A 19,989-nucleotide genomic window follows, 5' to 3' on the forward strand; every position below is an offset into this window, starting at 1 on the left:
ATCTAGGTCAGGCGATTCAGAGGGACCCCCTCCCCTACAGTCAGGGGGAGCACCTGCTGCCACTGTATTGGAGGGAGGGGCTGGGCAAGGGGAGGGCACACCAGGGGAGTCCAGAGCAGAGAGCTGTGATACCCTCCAACCCCTCACCTCCTTCCCTGCAGCCACGCTCTGTGTCTGCCTGGGCCGTGCACCTGCTCATCTCCCGGGCCGCCATCCACTGGGCATCCTCATCTCCCTCATTGCAACTCCAGGGCCTATGCACTCTGCCCCCGGGCCTAGCCCCTCACCCCCACACCTGGCTACTGCACCCCCAGGCTCTCCCCTGGCGCCTCCTTCGTCGTCACTCTCCCTGACTGCACACGCACACACACCCCCAACGCTCACTCTACTCCCAAGCAGAGGGATGTGGTGAGCCGGGGAGGGTTTATGGGGAGGGTTGCCAGTTTTGGTTGGACATATTCCTAGAGGTTGCTTCATATGACATAATCTTTAATTAAAGATTAATCTTTAATTCCTGGAGACTCCAGGCCAATCATAGAGGGTTGGCAACCCTATTTGTGGGGCAAGGGAATGGAGGAGAGGAGGGACATGGTGCGTGGGAGGGGTCTCATGGGAGCAGGGGGATGAAGGAGAGGAGGGATGTGGCGGGAGAGGGTGGAAGAAGGATGTGGTGGGGGTGTCTCACAGGGGATGGTGCTTAGGAGGGATGCGGCAGATGGGGGTCTTGCAGGGGAGGGGTGTGGAGGAGAGGAGGGATGCGGGGCAGGGGGGCCTCATGGGGGAGGGGGATTGTGGCAAGAGGGGGAGTGGAGTGGAGGAGGGGAGGGACTCCCCAGACAGTCGCGGACAGTGGGGACCTTGGGGAAGGGGCAGAGCAGGGACAGGAAGAGGTGGAGTGCAGGCGGGGCCACCACAGCCAAGCATCTCGTGGCAGGTCGGCAGAGGCTGCACGGGGGAGGCTTAGCCTCTCCTGGACTATTATACACGCCGCCCATGCCCAAAGTGCAGTTTCCTGCCACCTAGGAAGCACGTTTTAACATGTAGATACCAACAACACCCAAACCTCCTCTGCCTAAGGAACTGGGGATGTGACCTGAAAGGCAGGTCCTGCAGGTGCCTTGCCATCTAAATGGGTGCAAGTGGAAGGTATGTCATAATGACAGGGTCAGTGCCTACTGCATGGCAGCTCATGTGGACAGGCATGAGGCCTTTGTGTGGAAACAAAGGGCTTGTCCCTGGGAAAGGTGCGAAAGCCCTGCTCTTGGTCCCACTACCTCCCTGACAGAGCTGCAAGTACTTTGCAATCACCCTGCGCACTACATGCCATAAATTTCATTTTAGGATGTTGTTTTTTCTTCAAGCATCTACTGAGACTTTTTTGATTCCCTGAACTGCCCCCTCATCCCTGATCCTCCCCTCTTCACTACCAACCGCAAGGCCATGTTGCTGTGACAATTCTCCCTCCCAGCAAGACCAGAAGCATGTAGCTTCTGGGGGGTTGCTGTAGTCAGCAGTCCCCTCATGTCTGTCCAGGCCAGGACCTCCTGTAGTGACACTAGTCAGCCTGGTTGCTAGAAAGCCAGGAAGAATGAAATGGTCTTCTCTGTGTCCAACAGATTCAATAAAGAATTTCCTTTATAATCAATACTATCAAATTCTGTCTACTCTACCACAGGGGACACAAGGGTATGAAATTGCCACTCATCAGGCAGGGCTTGGTTGTTGGGCTGTTTTGTTTTGTTTTTTTGTTTTTTGATCGTCAGGTCCATTCCTGAAACCAACCTGGGGAATTGTTGCCGATTGACACAAGTCTCCCTGCACCCAAAAGCTGAGCATGCCCCAATTAGTCAAGGAGCAAAAAAAACCTGAGCCTCAAACTTGCATATCTGTGTGCAATATCTTCTGGAACTATTTATCTGCTTTATATTTCCTAGACTCATTCTATTTCCCTGCCTGTCTTGCTCTCTTCATCTAGCTCAGGCCTCCTCTCTGTCCCTCAACACACATAAAAGATTTCAGAGTAGCAGCTGTGTTAGTATGGTATGCATCCAAAGAAGTGGGCTGTAGCCCACGAAAGCTTATGCTCTAATAAATTTGTTAGTCTCTAAGGTGCCACAAGTACACATAAAAGAGTTTTTTACTTTACATCACCTAGCCTCTCAAACAACTTTTCTCCATCTTTCCATGTCACTGACTTTCCACCTTATTTCAAATCTCAACTGAAATCACATATTTTCTCCTTTCCATATTTCTTACCGTCTCCTCTGCCATTTGTCTCTCTGACTGTATCATTGAACTGTGTCTGGCATATGGGGTGTAGGAATGGTACAAATAAGGGCCTGATCCTGCATGTCTGGCTAATCTAAAGCTGTTAAAGTAGGTGTTTGGAGTGTACAAGAAATACTAGATTGGGCCTTAAAGTCCTATTATGCTCTCTGCGTTTCTAAAAATGTCCATGAATGGCATTCCTACTCATTAAAATTCCAAAGCAGACAAGCAGCGAATATAGCACAGATAATTACAGGATATCTCTATCATATACCAATACTAAATGTCTCCTTATGTGAAAATCTGGCATATATAGTTGCACAATTGGATATGTATTAAGTGCTGGTTTTCTCTAAATAGACAGCTAGATCAAAAGCCATTACAGTCATTTATACAGTAGTTGCTCTTGAATTTTAATGAACATACATGCAACTTTTATCTGAGGACCTCAAAGAGTTTTAAAAGGTTGGGTAAATATTATCCCCATTTTACAGGTGGAGGAACTGAGGTTAAGACCCAAATTCTGGCCCCAGCACATACAATTCACCCCTGTGAAGAAGAACAGCATGAAGGCTATGCACCAGATGACTCCCAATTAAGCCCTAGTTTTTTGTAATAACTGGCATATAGGCTTTATGCTGGCTCTCTGCACAGGAGTGAAATTCACCTAGCCTAGGAAGCTGGGTTGTATGTCAGGAGTGCCCCAGCTCATGGAGCTGCTCCCCATCTGCTATTTTTTCAGGGATGGAATCTTTTCTGAAGCACCTATTATCCCTGTACATGGTGGAGTGGAAATTCCCAACAGATCCTCATAAAAAGCAGTTCCCATACCCTTTTCTTGTCCCCAAATCCTTTTTTGCAGGTCAGTGCAGAGGAGGGGGTGGAGGGAGGTCTTGGAGCAAAACTTCATGGTTTACACAGGATATCCACTTCCCACTGCTTATGCTCTCCAAATCTTGCCCCTATGCACCAGAATCACAGGCTCCATTCTAAGCAGGATAGGGCAAGTGACTTGTCCAAGGTGATCCTCAGGCAAAATTGGGACTAGACCTGATTCCAATTCATTAGCTCAAACCACTAGAAACCTGCCTCCCTTGTGCGATTTACTGTGTTACCCTGTTGCCAGGCAGTAGCTGAATAGGGTCATTGCAGATCAGTTTCCTGTTTGAAGCAGAAATTGGCAATGTGGAGTCAGGTATTTTTCTAGTATGATTTATTTACAAAATGTACACACATTCTATTTTCTTGAACAGAAGTGGTAACAGACTACACAAAAATCCCTTTTGCAGGAACCTCACACAAGGCACCACTTCCCTGTCCCTAAAAATGTTTTGGACTTCTGTCTTTCTGGGCTCTCACAAATGTTCTCACTTCCTGACCCAAACCCTGAGTTTTACAGCTGGGAAACATAACTCAAAGCTTCTCCTCTGTGGCCACAGGCTTTCAAAGGTGAGCCCGGGGTTCTACACAAAGGAATCTCACAGCATTAAAAGCCAGACAAAAGAGAATGCTTTAATTAACCCACACAATCATCTTAATATGGATTCAGGTGCTTGGCAAGCCATTAGCACCTTTTGTTATAAATATTAAAATCTGAAAACAGATTTGTGGGTTCCAGGCCTGCAAACACTTAGGACTTGTCTATACAGATTATACTGGAATAACTTTCCTAAGGTGTGAATTTAAACCACTATGCCAATATAAGTCCACATGTGGACTCTCTTATTCCAGAATAAGAGCACCTTTTTTCAGTTTAATTTATGCTGCTTTGGAAGGGGTTTATTGGTTTCATTATACCAGTATAGTCATACCGGTAGAACTGGTTAAATTTTCCATTGTAGACAAGCCCTTATGTACATGAGTAACTTTGTTCATGTGAGTAGTCACATTGAATTCAATGGCACTGCTCACGTGCATAAAATGACTCATATCATGTTTGCAAATTGGGGCTCCTTTGATGCACTGAGTCTCTGTTTCATCACGTCTTGTTGTCTTTTTGCATGGAAGGAAAATTGGGTGGGAGAATGAGGGACAGCATTACAACATTTGTACTTATTTTTCTTACCAATCCCTTCATTGTGTGCAATTTATTTTATTTTCTATCCTATCTGTAAAACATCAAATGCAATAAAAATCATTGTAAACAACCTACCTGAAAACAGACTTTAAAAAACAGATAATTTTCTGCATTTCCAGCAGGAGGGATTCTCTAATGTTTATATCAAAACTCTTCCCTTCCCCATATTTTTCACCTTCACAAGTCAAGGGGTGTCATTTATAATGTGCAATGATCAGGTTCATATAAATTACTTAACTGTAGAATTTTTTTCTGTTTTTATCATAATCAGTAAAATACTTAGCATTTATAAAGAAATGTTCATTTCTCACAGGACATCACAAAAATAAATAACTAATATTAGTCAGAGGGGATGGTTTAGTGATCCAAGTATTGGAGTGATCCACTCCCCATTCCCTGTCACCAGGGTTCAAATTCTAGCAGGTTCAGTGAAGCCCTACATCCTTCTGAAAGTGAGTTTCATACCACTTAGGCCTTGTCTACACTACGAGAGTAGTTCGATTTTACTTGCATCGAATTTTTGTAATCGATATTGCAAAGTCGAACGTGTGTGTCCACACTAAGGACAGTAATTCGACTTTGTGCGTCCACACTAACGGTGATAGCGTCGACATTCGAAGCGGTGCACTGTGGTCAGCTATCCCACAGTTCCCGCAGTCCCCTCTGCCCATTGGAATTCTGGGTGTAGCCGGCAATGCCTTCTGGGTAACAAAATGAGTCGAGGGTGCTTTTGGGAAACTGTCGTCATCCGTCCATCACTCCCGCCCTCCCTCCCTGAAAGCGCCGGCGGGAAAACAGTTCGCGCGCTTTTCCAGTCATTGACAGCGCGGACGCCACTGTACTCCGAGCATGGAGCCCGCTGCGACCATCGCTGCAGTTGTGGCCGCTCTCAACGTCTCGCAGCTTATCATAAAGGTTTCCCTGAGGCAGATGCAGAAAAGTCAGGCAAGGAGGCTACGGCACCGCGGTGATGTCCTGAAGTCTGAGAGTAGCACAGACCTGTCAGAAAGCAGGCGACCCAGCGCCGAGGACATCACAGTGGCAATGGGTCATGTTGATGCCGTGGAACGGCGATTCTGGGCACGGGAAACAAGCACTGAGTGGTGGGACCGCATAGTACTGCAGGTCTGGGATGAATCCCAGTGGCTGCGAAACTTTCGCATGCGGAAGGGAACTTTCCTGGAACTTTGTGAGTTGCTGTCCCCTGCCCTGAAGCGCAGTGACACCCGGTTGCGAGCTGCACTGAGTGTACAGAAGCGAGTGGCCATAGCCCTGTGGAAGCTTGCAACGCCAGACAGCTACCGGTCAGTCGCGAACCAGTTTGGGGTGGGCAAATCTACCGTGGGGGTTGTTGTGATGCAAGTAGCGAAGGCAATCGTTGATGTACTGCTGCCAAAGGTAGTGACCCTGGGAAACGTGGAGGCGATCATAGATGGCTTCGCAGCGATGGGATTCCCAAACTGCGGTGGGGCCATAGATGGAACTCACATCCCTATCCTGGCACCGGACCACCAGGCCACCCAGTACATTAACCGAAAGGGATACTTTTCCATGGTGCTGCAAGCACTGGTGGACCACAGGGGACGTTTTACCAACATCTACGTGGGATGGCCGGGCAAGGTTCATGACGCTCGTGTTTTCAGGAACTCTGGTCTGTTTAGACGGCTGCAACAAGGTATTTACTTCCCGGACCACAAAATAACTGTTGGGGATGTGGAGATGCCTATAGTCATCCTCGGGGACCCAGCCTACCCGCTAATGCCCTGGCTCATGAAGCCCTATACTGGCGCCCTGGACACTGAAAAAGAACTCTTCAACTACCGGCTGAGCAAGTGCAGAATGGTGGTGGAGTGTGCTTTTGGCCGTCTCAAGGGGAGATGGAGAAGCTTACTGACTCGCTGTGATCTCAGCGAAACCAATATCCCCATTGTTATAGCAGCTTGCTGTGTGCTCCACAATCTCTGTGAGAGCAAGGGGGAGACCTTTATGGCGGGGTGGGAGGTTGAGGAAAATAGCCTGGCTGGTGATTACTCACAGCCAGACAGCCGGGCGATTAGAAGAGACCAGCGGGAAGCGCTGTGCATCCGGGAGGCTTTGAAAGCAAAGTTCCTGAGTGAGCAGGGTAACCTGTGATTTTATAGTTTGTGTACTGAGAAGCTAAACCTGCCCCCGTTTCTTTACCCAGGTAATGTTGACTATCCTATCCAGTTACATACCCCCTTCACCCCCCCTCCAACACAGGTGTCGAAATAAAAATAGTTCTACTTTGTTAAAGCACACCGTTTTCTTTAATACTGTTTTAGCGGGAATTTTTTAAAACTGGGACGCAGACTGTGGTGCGGGGCGGGTCTAGTGTTGTGATGCGAATGCAGCTTCTAAACTCAAGGATTGACAGGCTCCGCTGCGGTGGGATGCTTGTTTCAACGGAGCCTGTCACCCCTCCTGATCGGGACTGTGTGTATGGGGGGTCTATTTGACTTTGTGGCAGGGGGAGGACGGTTACAGATCCCATGCTGTGTGGCTCTGTGATCCTGTCTAAGGACCGGCGCTTAAGATCTGTAACTGCCCTCCCCCGCCACAAAGTCACAGAGCAACCCACCCCCCCCAACATTACATCAAAACAACCTCCCAGACTAACCGGGGCAACTAGTCACTGCATCACTGCACTGTGTATGTGCCCTGCTGCTGTGCCTGCCCCCGACTATGTACCCTGCCAAAGGAGACTGTCCTGTCCAATTTCCAACCCCCTTTCCCCTCCTCCTCCAAAAGAACATGATTGAAACAGTAGTTAACAGAAACGAATTTTTTATTATCAACTACACATGGCATTGGGAGGTGAAACTTGGACGTGGGCTTGTGTCAGGCGGGAAGGAAAGAACTTTTCAAATTTTGGGAAATGAGAGCCTTCTGCTACTAGAGCTCTCTGCAGGGGTGGAGTGAGAGTTAGCAGGGACTCTGCCGCCTCTCCTTCTTTGCACTTTGGGTGAGGTGGGTATGGGACTTGGTGGCGGGGGAGGGCGGTTAGAGATGGACTGCAGCGGGGCTCTGTCCTCCTGCCTCCGTTCCTGCAGAACATCCACAAGGCGCCGGAGTGTGTCCGTTTGCTCCCTCAGTAGTCCAAGCAGCGTTAGAGTCGCCTGCTGGTCTTCCTGCCGCCACCTCTCCTCCCGATCCATGTTGGCTTGGTGCATTCGGGTCAAGTTCTCCCGCCACTGGGTCTGCTGTGCTGCCTGGGCTTGGGAAGAGGCCATAAGCTCAGAGAACATGTCCTCCCGTGTCCTCTTCTTCCTACGCCTAATCCGCGCTAGCCTCTGGGAGTGTGATTCCAGGCTAGGTTGTGAGACAGTCGCAGACGGGGCTGTGGAAATGGGAAAAAGGGAGTGAATTCCTCTGAAAGATAAATGTAGTTGTGAACAAAGAACATAGTCTTTCTCTGTGAACAAGACCATGCACAGCACCTTTCACATGCGCACTCAGCACAAGGTCGAATTCTCGGCCTTCGCATTCTGTGCCTGGGGTCTTGAACAGCACATTTGAGAAGCGAGGCAGCACAACGGAATTTCTGTTGCAGGCAGACATGGTAAGCCGTACACTTGTGGCAGTTTAAAACTTTTATATTACCACTGGCCTCATTTCACATTTAAATCAATGTCAGTCCCTGCTGCCAGCAATCCGGCAAGCGGGAACTCTGCCCCTGTCCCACCCCCTCGCGGCTGTCCCCGGGAACGATCCCTTTCGGCTGCCCCTCTCCCGCCTCCACCGCGTGGCTGCAAACCAGCGGTGACAGTTCTGTAAAGGAACGGGAAAGCAGTCCCAACACTAACATTCCCCTACCTAATTAAAAGCAGGTCACCATGGCCGACATCACCCTGATGAGGATCTCCGAGAGCGACAAAGAGAGAATGCTCCGGGAAAGCCTCCAAAGACCAGGGCCGTATGCCGCCCTGCTGTGCAGAGCAATGATCCCCGAGTACCTGATAATCTCGTGGCGCGGCAACGTGTCGTACTTCGGAGGACCCAATAAGGCCGCTCTCCCCAAGAACCTCATGCAACGGCTTTCAAGTTACCTCCAGGAGAGCTTCATCGAGATGTCCCAGGAGGATTACTGCTCTATCCCCGCACATATAGACCGCATTTTACTGTAGCTGCAGTAGCAGGGAATACACAGTAGAGCGGCTTGTGCAGGACAATCACTGAAAACCGGACATTGCTAGATTTCTTTTCAAAACTTGCACTGCCCCTTACTAAACCGTTAAGCGCCTAGGGCACACTAATCATGAACAACCCATTCTTTTAATTGTTAATATTCCTGTTTTGTTAAAAATAAATGTTTAGATGTTTACAACACTTACTGGCTGATCCTTCACCAGATTCTGTGTCCGGGGTAATGGCTGGGGACGCTTCGTAGGGGATCTCTGTAAGGGTGATGAAGAGATCCTGGCTGTCGGGGAAATCAGCGTTGTGAGAGCTGCCAACTGCCTCGCCCTCCTCATCTCCTTCCTCATCTTCCCCGTCCCCTAACATGTCTGAGGAACCGGCCGTGGACAGTATCCCATCCTCAGAGTCCACGGTCACTGGTGGGGTAGTGGTGGCGGCAGCACCGAGGATGGAATGCAGTGCCTCGTAGAAACGGGATGTCTGGGGATGGGATCCGGAGCGTCCGTTTGCCTCTTTGGTCTTCTGGTAGCCTTGTCTCAGCTCCTTGATTTTCACGCGGCACTGCGTTGCATCCCGGCTGTATCCTCTCTCTGCCATGTCTTTAGAGATCTTCTCGTAGATCTTTGCATTCCTTCTTTTGGATCGCAGCTCGGAAAGCACGGACTCATCGCCCCACACAGCGATGAGATCCAAGACTTCACGATCAGTCCATGCTGGGGCTCTCTTTCTATTCACAGACTGCATGGCCATCACTGCTGGAGAGCTCTGCATCGTTGCCAGTGCTGCTGTGCTCGCCACGATGTCCAGACAGGAAATGAGATTCAAACTGGCCAGACAGGAAAAGGAATTCAAATTCAAATTTTCCCGGGGCTTTTCCTGTGTGGCTGGTCAGAGCATCCGAGCTCGCACTGCTGTCCAGAGCGTCAACAGAGTGGTGCACTGTGGGATAGCTCCCGGAGCTATTAGCGTCGATTTCCATCCACACCTAGCCTAATTCGACATGGCCATGTCGAATTTAGCGCTACTCCCCTCGTCGGGGAGGAGTACAGAAGTCGAATTAAAGAGACCTCTATGTCGAACTAAATAGCATCGCAGTGTGGACGGGTGCAGGGTTAATTCGATTTAACGGCGCTAACTTCGACATAAACGCCTAGTGTAGACCAGGCCTTAGGGTATGTCTTCACTGCACAGCTAACCCAGGTGTTTCGGGCCCAGGTCTGAACACATGGGTTAGCCTAGCCTAGGTGAGAGCATCCCCATAGCAAAGCCCTGCCTTGGTTACTGTGTCATCATTGTTTCTGCACTAACTCCTGTGTGTCCGGAGGCATATCTCATGGTTCTTTGTGCTGAGACACTAAGATTCTTTCTCAGTCAGTTGTGTCAACTGCAGAAGAACTTGCCTTTTCTTTGGAGGAAATTTGTGGGAAGGGTAGCTGAGGATTATAAATGCTTAAGTGATTTTGTCTGCATCCTCACTGCTGCAAAGTGGATAGGTTCCAGCATGAGTTAAAATGGAGCCTGGTCTGTAACCTGTGCCCCCATGCCAAGTAAACTAGTCCAAGCTTAAAGCACTTCCCAACCCAGGTCAGAGGGTTTTTCTGTGTGGCTAGTAGGTGGAGTTGGGCTAAAACTCGAGTAATAACCCAGCTTTAGTGTGCAGTGAAGATATAACCTTCCTGTCATTTGGTCAAGACTTTAGAAATGGAAGTCCTGTGTATTTCATGAGGACATTAAAGCTCCCATGGCACTTTCCATAGGTGTAAAGATTTCCCAACATATCCTCTCCTGCCACACTTGTGCAATTTATTGTACACCAGCTGCCATCCTGGCTGTTACCCTCTAATGAAGAGATGGGTGTATTTCAGTGGGGCTGTTAGATATTTAGTTGGTTTATTATTTATTATTCTATATTAGTTATTAATAATTCATTATTAGCTGAGTCTTCCATTTGGGAAAGAAAAAAGTAAAATCAAAATCCCTGGAGTTAATATAAAGATGAAAGAAGAACAGGAGTACTTGTGGCACCTTAGAGACTAACAAATTTTAGAGCATAAGCTTTCGTGGACTACAGCCCACTTCTTCGGATGCATATAGAATGGAACATATATTGAGGAGATATTTGTTAGTCTCTAAGGTGCCACAAGTACTCCTGTTCTTCCTTTTGCGGATACAGACTAACACGGCTGCTACTCTGAAACCTATAAAGATGAATTTTGTTACAGAGCTCCATCCACCCAAAATAGCTGGGTTCCAAAAAGTATTCCTTGTAAAAGGTGTCATATAATTTAATATCATACTTTTGTTTCTATCATATCTGTAGGGAGATACTTTGAGAGATCCATGACTTATGGGTAAGGCTACAATTTAGTCATGGAATCCGTGCATTCCAGTGACCTCCGTGACTTCAGCCTGCAGTGTTCGGGAACTGCAGGGTCCCCTGCCACCTGCAGGGGTAGGGAGCTGCGGGCTACCTCCACCACCTCTGGTGGCCCCCAGAGCTCTAAACCGCCGTGGGTGGCAGGGTACCCCACAGCTCCCGGCCGCCGTGGGCGGTGGGGGAACCCCTGAGCTGCTGGTGGGGGGGGAACCCCACAGCTCCCGGCCACTGCAGGGGAACCCTTGAGCTCCCAGTGGCCATGGGACCCCAGAGCTGTGGGTGTCATGGGTACCCCACAGCTCATGCCCCCGGGGAGTGGCAAGGACATTCCCCGCCACCATGGCCACAGGAGAATCCCTGAGCTCCTGGCTGCCTTGGGCCCCTGGAACTGCGAGCTGACACGGGAGGCGGGGGGCACCCCACAGCTTCTGGCCCCCATGGATAGTGGGGGGACCCGTGAGCTGCAGGTGTGGGGACCTGCAGATCTTCATTTTGTCACGGATAGTTTTAGTAAAAGTCACGGACAGGTCACGAGCAAAAGCTCATGACCTGTCCGTGACTTTTACTAAAACTATCTGTGACAAAATCTTAGCCTTATATATGAAGTGAGGTGAGGTAAAGTAAGTATGATGAAGTCCAGCATCGAATGTTGCTTACAGGCAACTTAGCACAAATCATCAGACTGCTGAATATCCAGATCTGATGATCACTGTATATTAAGAGCCAAATCCTCAGATGGTGTAAATCGATGTATCTCTAATGACATCAAAATGGTGTTATGCCAATTTATACCAGCTGAAGATCTGGACTGTTTTTATTCTCCAGTTTCTGATTCTTGCTTGTAGTGTATAGATCGTTTCCAAAATAACTGAGTTGGTTATTAAGAATTTTTCAGTGGAACTAAGGTGCCACAAGTACTCCTGTTCTTCTTTCAGTGGAACTAGTAACCATCTTAACATCCCTTATACAGTAAGGTCCATAAAATGCGTAATATATTTGCAAGCATTGAAAGGAAGGAGAGATGGGTAATTTCAAATCCCGGGTGTACTGGAGTCTTCATTCAAATAAGTCTTCTATCAGAACTGATCCAATTACCTTCCAGTAGTTCTACATCGCTCCTCTGGGGGCAACTAGATCAGCAAAAATGTGGAGATTTCTCATTTCAAGTCTTGTGGGGACAGACATTTATTTCAAATAAAATGTGTCGAAGAAATAATGGGTGCAAATGTCACCAGTTCTGTAGGGTCCCTATATAAAATGTCTGTGGTAGATTACAAATTCATTCTTGTTCAATCTTTCATTTAGATAATAGCGATACATCTCTCCACAATTGTTTCTGTGGTACTGAAGTGTGCTGGAGTAAGACTGCATGAGTGCTAGCCCCCCAGGGAGAGAGAGGACCTTCATGAAAATGAGATGTGGATCTTGTCAAACTATTCAGCGTGTGCAAAATTTTATCTAGACAAACCATGGTATGAGAAATTCTGCTTGGGCTGGCAAATAATAACTGTAAAAATTGGGGAAGTTGAGTTTTCCTGCTCTGATAGGCATTTGTAATGACTCAAGATTAATTTTTGCATAAAAAAGAGGTAATTGCAATAGTTAAAGATTTATAAAAACCCTGAGGCAGATCAATGGGAATGCTTTGAAAAGGATAATTATACCTGCATGAGGATTATCAGTTTAATAGCATTAACCAGACCAATTAAGGAGACAGGGAGTAAGGGCCAATTTTGTTAGTTTTTTACTTATCCTATGAAGAAGTGGTTTAAATACCTAAGTGATGTAAATTATTTTGTTCTAATCAGTATAAATTCCTGAGTATTAAATACTTTGTGGAGGGCACATACCTCTTTGTTTATTACTATTATAAAATACATTGAGGTGTATTAGTGCTCTATCTCACATGTAATGAGATAAGGGGGAAGATGCTCCAAGGGTGTCCTGTCTGTATATTGCATCACATTGTAGGCTTAATTTGGCCATAAACCCAGTTTAAATAGTTCAGAGGAGATCACCTCAGGGCCAGTCTTCAGTGCCCCACAGTTTGGACTACACAGGTGTGAATAGCCGCTCACAACAAAGTGCTGTGCTGTAACGCCCCCGTGTTAATAGGGTGAGCAGACGCTGTCCTGATATTTGCTTCTTTGTCCCGCGTGGCGACCAATGTTTGGTCGGGACACTGGACAAACAAGAAATTTTGCCCTCCCAGAAGGACTCTCACTCCATCCCTGCCCTGGCTCCACCCTCTCCTTCCCCCATTGGCTCCCTCCCTAAATCCCCACCCTGGCCCCGCTTCTTCCCCAACCACACTGCAGGTGCATGACAGTGCAAGCCTAGGTGGGGGTGGCGGCGCCTGGATCCTGCAGCTGGTGAGTCAGCTCTGGCACCCGGGCACTGGGTGGGCAAAGGGGGGCTGGCAAGGGAGGGAGAGAGGATCCCAGCTCTGAGCCCCCTGCCACGCCAGAGGGCTCCTGCCCTGCCCCCGGCCGCTGCACAGGGGCCTGGGGCCAGGAGCGCAGCGCACAGACTGCTCCAGCCCTGCAGCCCGCTGGGCAGCGCGGTGGGTCCGGGCGGGCAGCGCGGAGCGGGCAGGGGCCGAGTGGGCGGCGCAGGGGCGGAGGCCGAATCCCCGCTGCTGCCAGGGAGCCCCGCGCCTCTCCCTCCCGCTCGCAGCTGCAGCTCCTTCCTGGCGGGACGCGCCTCCCCCCCCACCCGCCCCGGGCACATGCGGCGCACGTCCAGCGGCTCCTTCCCGGCAGGAGGGAGACTAGGCGCGGGGGACGCGCACCGCATGTGCCCAGGGCGGGCCGGGGCAGTGGGAGGCGCGTTGCGCCGGGAAGGAGCCGCAGCCACGAGCGGGAGGGAGAGGCGCGGGGCTCCCCGGCAGCAGTGGGGATTTGGCCCCTGCCCGCTCCGCGCTGCCCCGGACTGGACCCACCGCTTACCGCATGGGCCGGGGGGCGGGAGGCTCCACGGGAAGGGCAGCGCCCGCGGCCGGGGCCTGCTAATGCCCCCGGCCCCTTTGAAACTCTTTTTTTTTTTTTTTGGTAACAATTAGGCAAGTTTAATATTGCTATGTTACTTTAGTATATGCACAAATAGTACATAAAATGAAACTTTTTTATATGGTTACTAAGATAATGACAACCTTGTGGCACTCTGCTTGTCTGGTCTTTTTGCACAATTCTTCTGAGCTATTATCAGTTAGATAAGCTTTTGGGCCTTATGTCAGGTCAGACTAACCAGAACAAAGTTATCACAAACATTACAGCACCAGAAACTTCCAGAAAATAAGGATCATCAACAATTTTCCTTATGAATTAAATATTTTGTTTTAAAATGATCCTTTTTTAAAAAAAGCCCTGTTTTGAAAGTTATTTTCAAAAGGTATAAATGGCTTGGGTGGAACGATCAGAGTGGGAATATGCCAACGATACCTTCAGTTCAGAATAAAAAGTCAACAGCATCAGAAAAAAAATGTTTGAATAACTTGATAAAAAGTTGATAACTCAACAAAATTCACCCCAGCAGTGCCCACCAGTTAATAATTCTTCTTCTATAAAAGCTGTATGTTCCCCTGAGAGCTTCTTTCACCTTCATCGTGAGGAGAATCATACTGGCACTGGTGTTCACTTTTGTGGGTAAGTGCCTTTCTTCCAATAATACTTGGCTGGGATGTTCAGAGGGGGCCTGAAGAGATTAGGCACCCAAATCTCGCTGACTTTCACGTGAGATGGAGCTGAACTCCCTTAGGCAATTTTTAAAGCACTAGTCACAAGCTTTACTGGAGTTTTATGGATAAATCAGTATATTAAATGTGAAGCCAAAATAGTTGTTTTCAGTGTCTCACATATACATTTGATTTTTTTCCCCACAGGGAGTCAGAAATATGACATTGGTAAGTCTACTGCTCATTTTTAATTAATGAACCTAACTCTGCCATCATATATACTGGTACATCTCCCACTGATGTCTCCTGTTTTTCTGGTGGCAGAATCGGGCATGTGACTTTTTGTTGTGATGATGATGATGAACTATAATGTCACAAAAATGTTAGCACAAGTAGATATTTCAACTACTTTTTTTTATTAGAACCTAGTTTTAGCAACAGCAAGACCTACTTGTACAGCTATGAAGGCTTCATTCTGCATGGTCTGCAAGACAGAGAATTGGCAAGAGCTGGGCTGAGGCCGACAAGCAAAGTAGAGATCAGCGGATTGTCACACAACTATCACAAGGCTGAAGGTAAACGAAGGAAAGCAAGCAAGCAAAGGAAGATGCATTAAATAGTAATGGAAGTTATAGTAATACATCCAGGCCTATGTAATGAACTGGCAGCAGAGAACAATTAGAATCCTAGGACCCTGTTCTTGGCTCTGATATGACCACATACAAAGGGCCTGTAAAGCTGGTGTAACCAGTCAGTTAAGGATTCTTTCCCCCCTCCTCTCCCCCCCCCCCCGCATGGGGGAATCCCCAGGTAGTGCAGAGTCACTGTGTTCAGCCGTATACTCCCCCCTCCCAGTTCCAAGTGCAGGTGCTCAGCTAAGGAGATGGCTGGGGAAAGAGGGCATGACTGAGTGTTGTAGTGCTGCTGCTGTCTTTGGCTGCCAAAATGCAGAGCTATTGCAGACTGTTTCAAATTAGAGCAGCACTAAGGTCTGGTCTACACTATGAGTTTAATTCGAATTTAGCAGCGTTAAATCGAATTAACCCTGCACCCGTCCACACAACGAAGCCATTTATTTCGAAATAAAGAGCTCTTAAAATCAATTTCTGTACTCCTCTCCGACGAGCAGAGAAGCGCCAACATCGATATTGTCATTTCGAATTAGGGTTAGTGTGGCCGCAATTCGATGGTATTGGCCTCTGGGAGCTATCCCACAGTGCACCATTGTGACCGCTCTGGACAGCGATCGGAACTCGGATGCACTGGCCAGGTAGACAGGAAAAGCCCCACGAACATTTGAATTTTATTTCCTGTTTGCCCAGCGTGGAGAGCACAGGTGACCACAGAGAGCTCATCAGCACAGGTAGCCATGCAGTCCGATAATCGGAAAAGAGCACCAGCATGGACCGTACAGGAGGTACTGAATCTGATCGCTATATGGAAGAGGATTCAGTGCTAGCAGAACTTCGTTCGAAAAGACGAAATGCCAAAACTTTTGAAAAAATCTCCAAGGGCACGATGGAGAGAGGCCACAATAGGGACTCAGATCAGTGCTGCGTGAAAGTCAAGGAGCTCAGACAAGCCTATCAAAAAACAAAGGAGGCAAACAGTCGCTCCGGGTCAGAGCTGCGGACATGCTGCTTCTAACCGAGCTGCATGCAATTCTAGGGGAGGCCGCCACCACTACCCCACCTCTGACCGTGGATTCCGAGGCGGGGGTAATCTCATCAGCCACACCTGAGGATTCTGCGGACGGGGAAGAGGAGGAGGAGGAGTTTGAGCTTGCGGAGACCACATAGCACTCCGTTCTCCCCAACAGCCAGGAGCTTTTTCTCAGCCTGACTGAAGTGCCCTCCCAAGCCCAGTATCCAAGACCATGACCCAATGGAAGGGACCTCAGGGGAGTTTACCTTTTAAAATATAAAACTTGTTTTAAAAGCAAGCGTTTTTTAATGATTACTTTGCCCTGAGGACTTGGGATGCATTCGCGGCCAGTATAGCTACTGGAAAAGTCTGTTAACGTGTCTGGGGATGGAACGGAAATCCTCCAGGGACATCTCCATGAAGCTCTCCTGGAGGTACTCCAAAAGCCTTTCCACAAGGTTTCTGGGCAGTGCAGCCTTATTCCGTCCTCCATGGTAGGACGCTTGACCACGCCATGCTAGTAGCAAGTAATCTGGTATCATTGCATGACAAAGCCTGGCAGCGTATGGTCCCGGTGTTTGCTGGCATTCAAGCAACATCCATTCTTTATCTCACTGTGTAATCCTCAGGAGAGTGATATCGCTCATGGTAACCTGGTTGAAATACAGGAATTTAATTAAGGGGACAAAGGTGGCCGTTCCTACTGGGCTGTTTGCCTGTGGCTGAAAAGAAATCCTTCCCTGCAGTTAGCCAAGCGCAGCTGCGGGGGGGAATTGGCCCTGAGTTTTTCGCGTTTGGCTAGCAGGGATCTTCCCTGATACCAGCCATGTGGTGAGGGGAGGGGTAAAGCGATCATCCAGAGAATTGGATGGCGGGGAGGTTAGTTTGTTTTCTGCAGCTGAAGGTTAACAGGAAAACCGCAGCACTCAACGGACTTTGCTTGGTATGTGGGAAAGGAGGGCGCAGAAGCCGAAAGACAATGGCTTATCATGGCCGCATGCAAGCCGAATTCTGTTGCCCCGACCTGCGTCTGTGATCTCTAGCAGCAAAGCCACAGGCACTCAATATTAAGAGGCAAAATGCGACCTTGCACAGAAATCACATGTGCTATGTAATGTGAATAGTGTTGGTCACCGTGAAAGAGTATAAGCATTGTTCTGTAAAATGTATCTTTTTAAAAAATGCTCTCCTTTTTTCCCTCCCTCCAGCAGCTGCAAATTTTTAAAGCCTCCCTCCTCCGTCCCGAAGGCTATCTCAGATAAGGCGTCGGAAAAAGAGGACGCGAGACGAGATGTTCGCGGAAATCATGGAATCCACCCGCAGTGAAAAAGCTCATCTGAATGAGTGGAAGGACACGGTTTCAAAGTATGGGAAAGATGCCAGTCTACACTTAAAATGCTGCATTGGCGCAGCTGCACTCATGCAGCTGTAGTGCTTTCATGAAGACGCTCTACGCTGATGGGAGAGAGCTCTCCCGTCGGTGTAGTTAATCCCCCACGAGAGGTGGTAGCTATGTCGGCAGGAAAAGCCCCCCCCCGCCGACATAGAACTGTCTATGCTGGCACTTATGTTGGTATAATACATCACTCAGGAGTGGGGATTTTTCACATCCCTGAGGCCTGGTCTACACTGGGGCGGATCAATCTAAGATATGCAACTTCAGCTACGAGAACAGCGTAGCTGAAGTCAACGTATCTTAGATTGACTTAGAATCACTTACTTCGTGTCCTTGTGGCGTGGGATCGACGACCACCGCTCCCCCGTCGGCTCCACTTCCGCCTCTCGCCGTGGTGGAGTTCCAGAGTCGACGGCAGAGCGATTGGGGATCGATTTTATCCGCGTCTACACTAGACGCGATAAATCGATCCCCAATAGATCGATCACTACCCGCCGACCCAGCGGGTAGTGTAGACATACCCTGAGAGATGTAGTTATACTGAAGTAATGCTGCAGTGTAGATCTGCCCTTATTGTCATGCTAAACACAGGGTTGATTGTTTACCAGAAGTAGTTACATTCTAAGAGACTATTCAAAGTGAAGTGTCCAGTTAACATCACTGCAGCCATAAGATAGCAACATTATGAATTTAAGCTCCCAGGCTCATCTTTTGAAGGTGTTGTGCAGGTTTCCCTTGAGGACGAGAACTGATGGGTCAGATATGGAGTGATCATTTTGTGAAAAGTGTTCACCCACGCCTGATATGGTGTTTTTATCTTTAAACATTTTTCTGTTTGAGTTCATTTGAGAATGTAGTGATTCTCTAGTTTCACCCACATAGTTGTACTGGGGCATTTAGTGCATTGGATGAGATACACCACATGTTGTGACAGGCATGTGTAAGACCCATTGATCTTGAAAGATGTGGTATAATGATTTTATCATTATAGCAGTGGAGATACATTTGCAGGTTTTGCATCTGTTATGGCAGGGTCTGGTGCCGCTTTAGTTGGTAGGACCTGATATATGTGGAGGTTGCTTCTGATGATGAGCTTGGAGAGACTGGGCAGTTGTTTGAAGGCCAGAAGAGGGGGCCTGGGAAAGATTTCTTTCCAGATGTGGTCCCCATCGAGTCTGGATTGTAATTGTTGAATGATATCCTGTATGGACCCCAGTATGGGGTGGCAGGAAACAACTAGGTGTGCACAGTCAAAGCGTGTGTTTTGTCTGTATTGAAGCAGATTCTCTCTGTGTATTTGGATGACATATTCCATCATGTGATCTACTTCTCTGAGGGAGTGTCCTTGTTTGGTGAAGGCGGTTTTAAGTGTGTTAAGGTGTACATCCTGGACTTTCCCCTTAGAGCATATTCTGTGGTATCTGAGTTCCTGGTTGTAGATAACAGATTTCTTGGTGTGTTTGGGGTGGTTACTGGATCTGTGAATGTAGGTGTGGCGATCCGTGGGTTTCTTGTATATAGTTGTCTATAGGGTTCCATTGTTGAAGCTGATGGTGGTATCCAGGATATTGGCGTGTGGTGTAGTGTCCATGTGGTGGGTCCTCCTTCAACTAGTAGGCCACAATCCACTTTTATAGGTGAATTTACACAATGATATGTGGTGGATATAAAATATTTCCTCTTTAAAGCAGTTCACTGTAAATTTATGGGTAATTAGAAAAATGTTGATATTTTGATGAAATTTTTCAATCACTGAAAATGTTTAAACACTGTGGATATTTGATGACAGCTGGTCAATCCCCCCCCAAAAAAACCTATGAAAATGTTTATCATTTTTTTTTCTGCCAAAAATAGAAATTTGGACAATTTAGACCCACTCTGATCATTAATATGTGAGGAAAAATTAGTTACCATCAGTAATATCACAGAAACTTCACATCCTGGTCATATGTCTGAAATTGTTACAAGTCTGATTTCTTTTTACTGAAAATACCTAGGAAAATCCAAGATAGTTTCTGGTTTGTTCTAATAGGTAAGGTGAACATTCAACTAAATATGATTTTTACTGGATACCAATATTAAGATGTGCTGCTTCTTACTTCTGCAGGATCTAGTGACCAGTTTCCGAATTCAGAGAGCTCCTATGCTTCGCAAGCTTGCTTACCTGGCATATGGTTCCATGATAAACAGATATTGTTCTGTGTCATCATCTTGTCCTAATAAAATTCTTCAGGTGAGTGGGTTTTATTTCAGATTTTTTAATACCTGAAGAAATTTCAGAAATTGCCTCTAGTTTAGTTCCCACCTAGTTGTGTGTAAATCAGGAGACTAAAGGTTTAAATTCCATCATTTGCAGCTGTGATCAACTGCAAAATCACAAACAAAATTAGAGGGTG

At 47.8% G+C, this 19,989-nt stretch overlaps 1 protein-coding gene across 1 annotated transcript; it reads right to left on the reverse strand.

Moving 5' to 3' along the window:
* Positions 1-7,133: 7,133 nt before the first annotated feature.
* On the reverse strand, positions 7,134-9,274 carry LOC135972980 (uncharacterized). The gene is made up of 2 exons (XM_065553916.1): positions 8,698-9,274; positions 7,134-7,703 (listed from the first exon to the last, which is right to left on the reverse strand). Exons 1-2 carry the CDS (start codon positions 9,272-9,274, stop codon positions 7,228-7,230), a joined length of 1,053 nt encoding a protein of 350 aa, XP_065409988.1. The 3' UTR covers positions 7,134-7,227.
* Between the last annotated feature and the right edge of the window lie 10,715 nt (positions 9,275-19,989).

The sequence above is a fragment of the Chrysemys picta genome, chromosome 8 (genome assembly GCF_011386835.1).
Source record: "Chrysemys picta bellii isolate R12L10 chromosome 8, ASM1138683v2, whole genome shotgun sequence".
Lineage (NCBI taxonomy): Eukaryota > Metazoa > Chordata > Testudines > Emydidae > Chrysemys > Chrysemys picta.